This window comes from Onychostoma macrolepis, chromosome 02, assembly GCF_012432095.1.
Source record: "Onychostoma macrolepis isolate SWU-2019 chromosome 02, ASM1243209v1, whole genome shotgun sequence".
Lineage (NCBI taxonomy): Eukaryota > Metazoa > Chordata > Actinopteri > Cypriniformes > Cyprinidae > Onychostoma > Onychostoma macrolepis.
In genome coordinates this window covers 31219358-31230945 of record NC_081156.1, presented here as the reverse complement: position 1 = coordinate 31230945, position 11588 = coordinate 31219358, and the positions used below count along the sequence as shown (strand labels likewise).

General features: G+C 36.7%; 2 protein-coding genes and 1 long non-coding RNA gene across 7 annotated transcripts; 2 read left to right on the top strand and 1 right to left on the bottom strand.

Moving 5' to 3' along the window:
- LOC131533064 (uncharacterized) lies at nt 1-1012 on the top strand. Its single transcript, XR_009269034.1, has 3 exons — nt 1-140; nt 252-338; nt 876-1012. It is a non-coding gene; the product is annotated as an uncharacterized LOC131533064 (long non-coding RNA).
- On the bottom strand, nt 48-1510 carry LOC131533047 (SLAM family member 9-like). Of its 4 annotated transcripts, none has more exons than XM_058765051.1 (5): nt 1372-1510; nt 826-1089; nt 497-622; nt 283-347; nt 48-184 (listed from the first exon to the last, which is right to left on the bottom strand). In XM_058765051.1, the coding sequence occupies exons 1-5, from the start codon at nt 1457-1459 to the stop codon at nt 89-91; spliced, it is 639 nt and encodes a 212-aa protein (XP_058621034.1). In that variant the 5' UTR covers nt 1460-1510; the 3' UTR covers nt 48-88. The 4 variants fall into 4 exon arrangements, with proteins under 4 accessions (XP_058621034.1, XP_058621043.1, XP_058621053.1 ...); XM_058765060.1 differs by having other exon boundaries at nt 283-323; XM_058765070.1 differs by having other exon boundaries at nt 73-204.
- A 2025-nt stretch (nt 1511-3535) lies between these two features.
- Nucleotides 3536-11572, top strand: cactin. Of its 2 annotated transcripts, none has more exons than XM_058749178.1 (10): nt 3536-3933; nt 5754-6291; nt 6395-6490; nt 7249-7394; nt 7476-7638; nt 7786-7900; nt 8183-8375; nt 8466-8588; nt 9408-9769; nt 10781-11572. In XM_058749178.1, exons 1-10 carry the CDS (start codon nt 3647-3649, stop codon nt 11269-11271), a joined length of 2514 nt encoding a protein of 837 aa, XP_058605161.1. In that variant the 5' UTR covers nt 3536-3646; the 3' UTR covers nt 11272-11572. The 2 variants fall into 2 exon arrangements, with proteins under 2 accessions (XP_058605161.1, XP_058605152.1); XM_058749169.1 differs by having other exon boundaries at nt 3542-3933; nt 9405-9769.
- The last annotated feature ends 16 nt before the right edge of the window (nt 11573-11588 follow it).

The following is an 11588-nucleotide window of genomic DNA, read 5'->3' as shown; positions in this document are numbered from 1 at the left end:
GTCAAAATAGAAATAGTGTCTTTACACTTCCACAAGACCCATTAAGTCTGGAAACTGAATTAAGGCTTTAAGCTCTGTTTGTGAGTCTTCAGCGGTCATGAGAAGAAGAAGGTGTTTGGTTTCGTCCTACTGTACAGTAGGTAACGGTGGTCCATGTATCTCCTGTCATCTTCTGGGTCAGAGTCTGAAGAGAAATAAAACAAACTATCACAGAATGTTATGTGAAGCACAGTTTTATCTGACGTCTGCAGGAATAGAGATGAACGGTCATTTGAATCTCACCTCAACATCATCGTAGTCTGTATCATCAGCTTGTTTGGCATCTGAGAGGTCAGAATGTAAGTTTACTGCACAGATTACAGGTTGTGTGAAAACATATTCGCGTTTGAGTCTGTCAAATTTTAAATTGCTCTTGAACACTAGTTTTCAGTAACAAAGAAACTATTTAAGGTATTAGTGTGAGATCAGTTTTTCAGTATGTGTAGGATGGACAAACCTGTTTTATTCTTGCAGCAACAGTAAAGGGCCAAACCACCAAACACTATCACTGCCATAGCGATGACAGTAAAGAGTAAATTGATGGGAAATATTGAAATAAGTTGGATTTGCAGTATTTCTTTCTCTGGAAAGTAAGATGAAGAACAGCATGAATTAGTCTATTCATAGTGAGCTTTAAAATCCCTTAATTATCTATAAATAACATGCCACTTGCAATTTACAAACCAAGAGATGATTGATTTGTGGGATAAAAAAAAAGACTAGTAGATATTACACATGGTGTGTATGTGTGCACAATACATGTCTTGAATAGAAGGAGATATTTACTTTTAATATTGACACAGAACTGTTTGATGTTTATTCTGTCTTGTTTCCAGCTGACAGGGTTGCTATGGTAACAGATGATGGATTCCTCACTGCAGTCCAGGATGAGAGTGTTGATGTGTGATGTCACTTCCTCTGGAGAGCATCTGTTGTTCTGATAGCTGGAGTTAATCATGAGCTCATGAACTCTGCATGTGATGCTCACAGTACAGGAATCACTGCTGGACCAGTTTGAGTTCACAGTCAGGACAGGAGCCTCCACAGCATCTGAAACACACATTTACTCCAAGATCACAATCACAGCAGTGATGCAGTAGACATTCACATTTAAACACAACACAAATTATAAACATACAGGAATATTATATGAGCAACAATTTGTTTTGCAGTTATTGCAGAAGCAGATACAATCCTAAAATAAAGACAATGTGCCACAAGCTGGTTTAAATGTGCACACTGTACACAATTGAAAAAGTGAACATATTACTCTTATGAATTGTCTTTCATGCATTTCATCACACATTACATCACACAAAGAATTAGACTCACCTATAACAGATACTTTGTATTCAGCAAATAATTTATTACTATCCTCTATTGCTCTTGCTCTGTAGAGTCCGCTGTCTGTCTTCGTCATGTTCTTCAGGAATAATCTACCCAACTCTGGCAACAAACAGCATCACATCCAGTTGAAAGAATCAATGGAAGAAAATACACTCTACCAAACTCATTTTAAAAACTATAGAATTAAAGAAATGAAGAAGACTATTATTTATTTGAAAAATAAATGTTTGTAGTTTTGTTTTCTTTTTGACATCAGACATGAACTTGGTCGGCATTGCTGGGAACGCCCACAAAAACGTCATATCCGTTTACGCCGTGGGGGGAAAACAAACCGTTCGAATTAATGTACGGATAAACACTGATCTTAAAATATACTTTGAAACCCTTTCTAATATGAGATCACCAAATAAGAAGCTTATAAAAACAATACAAATTCTAAAGCTTTTCAAATTTATGTAACTGCCCTAATGTATGTATACTTTTTTTGTTTTATTTTTTTAATCCTTTTTTATTTTATTGTTTAATATATATGTTTGTATTCATTTTTTGTTGTTGTTGTTATTCTGTTTTGAATGCTTTTGACAACATTGCCCTATGTTTGCCTTGCGCTATTGTGTAATAAACTGAATTAAAAAAAAAAAAATCATAATAATAAAAAAATGAATGTACGGAGACCTTGTTAGACGCTTGATCTTTACTTTTTGTTATGATTTCGATTGATTTTTGCTTGGTGCAATGCTGAAAAGTTGCTGTGTGGCGTTCTGTACCTCTAATAAGTAAAAAATAAAAATCCGATCTGAAGATTTATATACTGCCGAATAAACTGACGGAGGTAGCACATCTGAGCAGGTAGCACACAACATCAGACACTGAAAAAAAAATGATTCATTGAATTTACTCAATTTTTTTTAGGTAAGTGGTTGCAATCAATTTATTTTAGCTACATTTAAATAAACAAATTTAGTTTACTTTCAACATATTTTTTTTTAATTAAATGTAGCTAAAATAAATTGTTTGCGACCACTTACCTTAAAAAATTTTTCAGTGGAACTCCGACAGCAGTTATTATGGATATACAACGTATGAAACATATCAAGCTTAATATTCATATTTATATGCACTCAGATAGACTACACAACTTCAATGACCTGTCATTAGTTCCGTCCCCCTGCACCGCAACCCAGTTCTGATGGGGTTTACAGCAACCCTCCTTCACATCAAATAAATGTCACTCCCTGTGATATTTTGTGATGTAAATGTCATATTAAAACATTTATTTCATATTATTATATACAATCCCTTACGAAAATTAACAATGGTATTACTATAGTAAATGTAGGCTATAGTAGGCTAACCGTGTTTCTGGGGCGTTTTTATTACCAGTTGTAGCCTATAACCACAGTTTTACTACAAATACCATGGTTAAACTATGATTAGTGTAGCAAAACATGTTTAATTTGTTTTTACCATGGTTTACCTATAATAACCAAAGTATTCTATAGTCTTTGTAATAACCATGTTTTAACCACGGTTAATTTTCGTAAAGGATATTTTCATGTTATTTTATATCTTTTTATTTTACGGCGTGTATTTGTGAAAATGATTAGGCTATTTTAGCATACACCACATAATGCTGCGCATTTCAAGGCACTTTAGAAGACCTTTAATGTTACTTATGTTTTGTCAATGTTAAAATTATTTGTAATATATAAATAAAAAGGTATAACAGGCGTTTACTCTAGTCTTTATCACTTTATTAAGATTAAGCAAAACAAAACGACTAATGTTTACTTTCACAAGCCGTCACGCTTTTTCCCCCACGCTGACTCCGCCCACACAGCTATGACACGACACCGACCAAGTCACAGGACATGCATAGTCATAACTGAAAATCACTAAAAACAGGAAAATCATTTCAAAGAGAAAATGCACTACATCTTTCCAAAATGTGTATCACATTTTTAAGTGTATCACAATTTTAACGAAAAATAAAATTAAAATGACGAAGAAACAAGGCGTCAACATTTCGCCTCAAAAAGGACCCCAATGTGAAGCCCTATATTTCGCCTGCTAGAAATTATACGAATATTTGTGTAAAGCTCAAATTCTAATGAAACTGTGTATTTTCTCAATATAAATTCAAAGAAAGCCTTGTTGCCTCATCTTAAATATTATCATAGAATTGATTTGAGACACATAAATATCGTAAAGAATGTAAACTAGCTATTTACGCGACGCTTCGCAGTCAGGACCTGAAAACATGGGACCGAAGAAGCACCGTAGGAGCCGATCGCGGTCTCGCTCTCCAGAAAGATCCCGTAGATATGTCCGTTCGCGCTCGCCCGAGGACAGACACGGTCGGAACCGCTCTCCTGTGAAAGGTTCTCGCAGACGAGGTCGGTCTGACAGCGGCGGCTCCAGGAGCAGCGGAGGATCCGCAGGCCCGAGCCGACACCGAGGGAGAGAGTCCGGCCACTCCAGCGACTCTGACCGCGATCACAGAGACAGAAGAGCTCGATCACACCGAAGATCGAAAGACAGAGACAGGTACTTAAAACCATCATAAACTAAAAATCAAGCAATCTGTAGGAATTTCAGTTTATGTAGTAGGAGGGGGTCCGTGGGAAAGCTTAGAGAAAACACTATGTAACGTTGGGCCTATGAACGACTGAATCAATAAGATTGAAATTAAGGATTGAATAATTATTTCTTAAGTAAGAATATTAAAAATAAGTGAATAAAAGTTATATTAAAATAAACAGGTAAATAAATAAATAATACATTTAACAGTGCAGTGCTATAATAACAAGGAACAAAAAATCTAAAGCTTTTTATATTAATATAATTGCCCGAATATTATAAAGTACTTTTTATTTCATCTTGTTCTGTTCGCACTGTGATTTAACTACAATAAAGAGACTACAATAATTATAACAATTGATTTTAAATACAATAGTACAATATAGTACTATAGTAAAAAAAATAATGTAATTTAATAGGCAACAGTGCAAGTTTATTTATGAGGAACATTTCATACACCGTGGTAATTCCAGTGCTTTACAGAAAAAAAAAAGTTATATTAAAAAGGTTCATAAGAAACAAAAATACAATAAAGAAGTAAAAATTGATGAAGAATAAATTATTTATTGTTGACGGCTCATTTCTTCATTTCAATACTAATACACTTATTAATTTAAATACACCTATTATAATTTAAGAGACACGAAATAGTTCATTTATTAATATGGTAGTTAATTATAACTAAACAAAAAAATTATTTTTAAAATAATATTTTACTTTATTTTCAAAGTGTAAATTAAGTCTTTATATAAGAAATAGTGCTGTCAATCGATTTAAAAAATCGAATCGTGTTAATCACAGTCATGGACTGTGATTAATCACAAATTTAAAATACTAGGATTTACCTGTAAATGTGTTGAAAAAGAAATGCATGACAAACTAGTTTAAGGAAACAGAACCTTTCACACTTCTGCCAGGTATGAGACATAATTCTTATTATTCTTTTGTTTTTAATTCAGCAATTATCAGCCTTTAAACTGGCAATAAAACGTTTACCAAGCCACATCGCTTCAATCCCAGGATACATTTACCCAACTATTATCAAAAGTATTTCTAAATAAATACAACAAAACATTTCTTGTGACCGTACGTATAGTATTATGACAAAATGTATTATAAAGAAGAATTGGACCTGTTCTGCAGCTGCATTAGAGCTAATATCAGCATCATGCTTCATAAGACAATTTATGAGATTAATAATACACTTTTACTCAGAAAAACCATTATCTTATATAATCTATAGTGGCTGTTGTCATGTTTATTTCTGCTGCTCTGCTGAAACTCATGTTGTTTGTGATGTTACAACCGCCTCTCTGTTCTTAAGTTGCCAGGAACATTTCAAGTATAATACACATTAGTAAAAGGATCTATTTTTATTTGACTATATACACTTTGGGCGGGCGCGGTACATTATAAAAGTAGCCCAAAAAACCGCAACCCACGGCTCTGTAATTTTTTTCCCGCGACTGTATTTTCACACAATGATAGATAACCTTCCGCACTGCGATGACGGGCAGAAGTTGGGGTCAAACCTTATCAAACGATTAATATGTGTTAAAAAAAATATTAACGCGTAAATTTTTTGATTAATCACATGCGTTAACGTTGACACCCCTAAAATATATATATATATATATACATACACACACACACCCCTTTTAAATTTTAGGATGGAGGTCATTTGCATAAGGATGATCATATTTAGGAATCTGTGGCATCTAAAAGATTGAAAACTGCTGATTGTAAAAATAACTTTTTTTTTTTTTAAAGTGTCTTTGTTGTTTAAGCTCTTCAGGTGATAATCACAACAATCAGAAGAAACATAAGACGAAGAAGAAACACAAGGATGAAAAGAGCAGCAGAAGGAGGAGTAGAAGCTCCTCACGTTCCAGCTCAGAGTCCAGCGCGGAGCGAAACAGAGCCAGAGATGACAGGAGCAGCGAGAGAGAGCAGAGGAGACGACCGAGCAGGAGCTCCAGCCGAGAGAAAGACCGAGAGGGGAGGAGCAGAGAGGGGGATCGAGACAGACGTGGACGCTCTGAATCCAGATCCTCCAGTTCCTCGAGCTCCTCCGCAGACTCTGATCAGGGAGGCAAGACGACACAGGGATCCTCCTCCACCAAAGAAGACAAGAAGAAACAGAAGGAGATGATGAAGGCACTGGAGACCCCGGAGGAGAAGAGAGCCAGACGTCTGGCCAAGAAAGAGGCCAAAGAGAGGAAGAAGAGGGAGAAGATGGGCTGGAGTGAAGAGTACATGGGCTACACCAACGCAGACAACCCGTTTGGAGACAACAACCTGCTCGGCACCTTCAAATGGCAGAAGGTGAGAGGCATGTCTAGGAGAGCAGAGCTCAAATGTGTGTTGATGTTTGATGGGAAATTCTGGTTAGTATTTCACTTACTGTGAGTGTTTCTGTGTTTCTCAGGCTCTGGAGAAGAAGGGCATCGGGCACTTGTCAGAAAAAAATCTGAAGGAGAGAAATAAACACATCCAGGTGGAAAACCGCAGGGAGTTGCAAAAGGTACTGAACATTTTTGAATAATGAGACATTTTACAATTAGGAATTTGGGACTTTGAAATTTAGTTAAGAATCACTACAGAAAGAGATAATATATATTTGAAGATTCAAAAAGATAATATCTAGTTGAAAAGCTATCTTTTTCATGTATCAAATATATATATTTTCTAAAATAAAAATGATCCCTTCAACATAAAAATCCCCTTAAAAATGTCATTCTATAATGTTTCAAGTGTTAATAACTAGAGAAACATTTTTTAAATATTATAACTTTTACTTTGTGTCAAATATTTTTAGTTAACCAAAAGTGATATTTAAAATAGTTTCAATAGTCATTACTATTTATACTAATTTACACTGAATCATTATTGAATTGAAGGGGATAATTCAGAAAAAATGTTGTTGTTTTTTTTTTTTGAAGGATTTTGAAATTAAATTAAGAATAACTACATAACTTGATTACAAAAAAACTATTTTTAGTTAACAGGAGGCACCATAAACTAATGTGATATTTGAAATAATTTCATTAGTCATTAACAAACATACAATGATGCTTATAAGGTCAGTAGTTCATGAACTTTATGACAAGATATGATTCAAACTTTCATGACATTCATAACTGTTGATTAGGCTCTCTAATCAAATGTTTGCTCATAATAGATGTTACTGTATTTTATGTCTAAATGCTGCAAACAAAGTGCTTTGGGTAAATGAACTCGAGACAAACTGAAGTGAAGTAAAGCTGTGAGATCTGTGTTCAGGTGAAGCAGCTGCGTCTGGAGCGAGAGCGGGAGAAGTCCATGCGCGAGCAGGAGCTGGAGATGCTGCAGAGAGAGAAAGAGGCCGAACATTTCAAAACATGGGCGGAACAGGAGGACAACTTTCACCTGCATCAGGCCAAGCTGAGGTCACACTCTTCAGACGTGTCGTGTTTTCATACATGTATATGATTGGACCATTTGTAACACGCTTCTGTGATGTGATGCAGGTCTAAGATCCGGATCCGTGACGGCCGAGCGAAGCCCATCGACCTGCTGGCTAAATACATCAGCGCTGAAGACGATGATCTGTCAGTGGAGATGCACGAACCGTACACCTTCCTCAACGGACTCACCGCCACAGACATGGACGACCTGCTGGAGGACATCAAGGTGTGTGATGAGAGAGAGATGAAAAATCATTTTAACATGTGATTGGGCTGCCAGTTTTTACACAAAATAGGATTCAAATGTGAAGTAACAGTTATTTTTTGCACAAGTTCAATGATGATTTTGATCTGGTTGTGTTTTTGGCTGCAGGTGTACATGGAGCTGGAACAGGGCAAGAACGTGGATTTCTGGAGGGATATGACCACCATTACTGAAGATGAAATCAGCAAATTGCGCAAACTGGAGGCGTCAGGCAAAGGACCAGGTGATGTGATGACCTGCACTATTACAGTTACACTATGTATAGTTTACAGTGAAATCATTTCAGAGTAAATATTAAATGTTTAATTAATTTGAGTTTTTAACTGTGGTGTATTTTTTATTATTATACAACAGTTTATTTATTATTATTGTTAGATTCATGAAACAATGTTATATAGGGGATATATGAATATTATGCAACCCTGATGCATTATGCTATTTAGAATATTTAAAGAAAGTCCAGAGCACAATCCCTCATCCATCTCTGTTTTTGGTATCATGTCAGGTGACCGTCGTGAGGGCATAAACACATCCGTCAGCACAGACGTGCAGAGCGTGTTTAAAGGGAAGACGTACAGTCAGCTTCAGGCTCTTTATATGAACATCGAGAATAAGATCCAGGCCGGAGGCTCCAACCTGGACATCGGCTACTGGGAGAGTCTCCTGCAGCAGGTGCGGGTCTACATGGCACGAGCCAGGTGCGTATCAGACCACAACTGTCACGGGACTCTGAGGGTTTTTAGAGTTCAGCGATGTCTTACCTTATGGGTCTGTGTGTGTTTGTGAAGGCTGAGAGAGCGGCATCAGGACGTCCTGCGGCAGAAGCTGTATAAACTCAAACAGGAACAGGGTGTGGAGAGTGAACCGCTTTTCCCCATCATCAAAGAAGAGCCGGAGAATGAGCGGCCCATGTGAGTGATTTCACTTCCACCTGACCATTCAGACTGATGAATTTTATTATTATTTTTTTTTTAATAATTATTATTATTTTTCATTTTTTTAATAACTGTATTTCCAAGATGGAAATTTATACCTAAATAAAATGTAAATTGATTTTTTTCTAGTTCTAAATGACTCAAATTACTAAAGTTATTCTTGAAATGTAGCTTTAAAATATATTTTTTTAATTAACAAAAATAATAACTTGATCACAAACCACCGGAACATTCTGTGAAATTAATTGCATTCCAAACACACCCAATGTGTGATTTCTTAACATTTAGACTTCTAAATCTAAATGTTTTTAGACAAATTTAGACGGATGATAAATGCTAAATTACTATACTTCTCAGATGTAAATTAATTTAACACAACCTTAAACATGCAACTTAGTGTGGTCATGTAACAAAATAGTATAATACAATTTGAAGCAATTGTTGCATTCTGCGTACTGTTTAATGTTTTTATTTTTTGTTGTTTTTTTAAAGCATATATATACAATATGTACTTCTCACCAAGCAGTATGCTGATATTGCAGTGTTTCCATGGTGGAAATATCAGGGAATGTTTTATTATAATATTTGTATTATATTAGGATTCTTAAAATATTTTTTTTTCTATATTTAGGCCTGGAAACATCATGGAAATATGATCATTTTATCTAGATATTCAGCCCTAATAAAATATATAATATTTAAAAAATAATCGTATCACAAATTACTTAATTCAATTGATTGAATTAAATTTGAAACATACCCAATTTGTGATTTGTCCATTTTGTTTCCCAGTAGCCCTACAGCGGCAGAGTCTGCAGATGAGGAGCCAGGCAGCTCTCAGCAAGGTCACGATAGAGACAGACGGACCAAGAGGCAGGATGGAGAAGAGGGTGAGCGGTCTGGAAGGAGCAGTCCTGAGGAGAAGAAGGGAGGAGAGGGAGACAAAGGAGGGGAGGAGGAGGGAGGGAAAGATGAAGCACCGGAGGCCGTGTTAACAGAGGAGGATTTGATCCAGCAGAGTCAGGCGGAGTACGACTCCGGCCGCTACAGTCCCACCCTCCTGCAGCCCTCAGAGTTACCGCTGGACACGCACATCATCAACGTGGAGGAGGACCTGCAGAGACTCCAGCTGGCCCGGAGACAGCTGCAGGTGACCGGTGCGTATCACTCCATTGCTTTATATATCGTGGTCAAATTCAAACTATTCCATAGTGAAAAACGCACCACATGCTTTAAGATTTCAGTACTAGAAGTGCAGCAGGAAGAAAGGTAAAATATGAACTTTAAGAAGTTGAATATAATGTGCACTTTCATTGTTTGAAACTTTTTATAGATGTGTAGAAAGATTAATTTTTTCTTAAAATCACCTATCATTCTATCTCTCTACGATTTTTTCACGATTATCCTGCATACTGGGTGGCAAAAAAAAGCATGTAATTGTATGATTGGCCACAGGGAGGCGCATTTTATTTTTTTCCCTCCCTTTTGTAACTCACCCTACTGTATAAAGGGGATGAAAGTCCAGGAAATAGTCTCACACTTAAATTCACCTAAAGGGCAAAAAAGTTTGTTTATAGAAAAATATGTAGAAAATTTGGGAGTTACAAACAGCAGAAATACAGGAAACTGACTCAGTGAAGGCAAATTCACCTTTAAAAAAAATCCTTTAAGGCTTTCATTCTAATGGGCTGATGGTTACAGAAGAACATGTTTAGCTTGAGATATTTCCATCTAAAGTTGTGAATTTAACTTGGAATATTGCATAAATCATTTGCGATTAAGGCACTGTTTCCATTCCATGCAATGTGATTGGTCCACTGGTTAGTCCAGTTAGCCAATCACACAATCTGTTGAGGCAAAATCGTGTCTTTCTGAAAGAGACGCGTACGCACATTTTCTGTTCGTACGTTCATTCTATGAATCAAACATATGCATATTCGAGAGATGATCGTTAGATCAAATTTAGGATGGTTTCTGTGCAACATTTTATAAATGAGTTGTTTCGTTGACCTGTAATTACAGAAAATGTCATGTTAGCCAATTGGAAATATGACTGTGAAGATTATTAACTGTTAGAAACAAAACTATTTTATCGCTCACACTTGTAAACACATTTGTGAAGATTTACTCATGCTAATGCTAACTTGTATTGTATTTTTCTTGAACAGGTGATGCAAATGAAAGCGCTGAAGATGCATTCGTGCGTCTTGCTAAAGAGGGCATGGGCGGCGACGAGGCCCAGTTTAGCGTTGAAATGCCTTTGACTGGAAAAATGTACCTGTGGGCCGACAAATACCGTCCGCGTAAGCCACGCTTCTTCAACCGTGTCCACACCGGCTTTGAGTGGAACAAATACAACCAGACGCATTACGACTTCGACAACCCGCCGCCCAAGATCGTCCAAGGCTACAAGTTCAACATCTTCTACCCTGATCTCATCGACAAGCGCTCGACTCCGCAGTACTTCCTCGAGCCCTGTCCCGACAACAAAGACTTCGGAATACTGCGCTTCCACGCCGGACCGCCGTACGAGGACATCGCATTTAAGATTGTGAACCGTGAATGGGAGTATTCCCATCGCCATGGCTTCCGCTGCCAGTTCGCCAATGGAATCTTTCAGCTGTGGTTCCACTTTAAACGATACCGATACAGGCGATGAAGAGGACGAGGTTGAGTTGTATTAGCAAAGTGTTGATTACAGGGAACACTGAATGTTCATCTTCAAATGCCGTAAAATTGGTGTAAATATAGAAAACGTAGTACAATCTCTGTATTGATACCATTAGCGTTTCCCGTTAGTGGAAGAACAGGTTTTCAACGGAATGGACCTAAATATGTGATCTTGTCCTTGTTGAAAATCCTGTTTTGTAAATTTTCTGATTTGCAGGCAGATAGCATTCTATTCCTTCTTTTTTTTTTTCTTTTTTAAACATGTTTGTTGGTTGATCTTGAAAATGCTATTCTTGTACTATTTGT

Coding starts and splice junctions, on each gene's coding strand:
- LOC131533047 (XM_058765051.1), bottom strand. CDS start 1,459: ATGACGAAGACAGACAGCGGACTCTACAGAGCAAGAGCAATAGAGGAT. Junction 1,090..1,371: donor ATACAAAGTATCTGTTATAG/GTGAGTCTAATT, acceptor TGTGTGTTTCAG/ATGCTGTGGAGGCTCCTGTC. Junction 623..825: donor GTTCTGTGTCAATATTAAAA/GTAAATATCTCC, acceptor CTTACTTTCCAG/AGAAAGAAATACTGCAAATC.
- cactin (XM_058749169.1), top strand. CDS start 3,647: ATGGGACCGAAGAAGCACCGTAGGAGCCGATCGCGGTCTCGCTCTCCA. Junction 3,934..5,753: donor AGATCGAAAGACAGAGACAG/GTACTTAAAACC, acceptor TTGTTGTTTAAG/CTCTTCAGGTGATAATCACA. Junction 9,770..10,780: donor GAGACAGCTGCAGGTGACCG/GTGCGTATCACT, acceptor TTTCTTGAACAG/GTGATGCAAATGAAAGCGCT.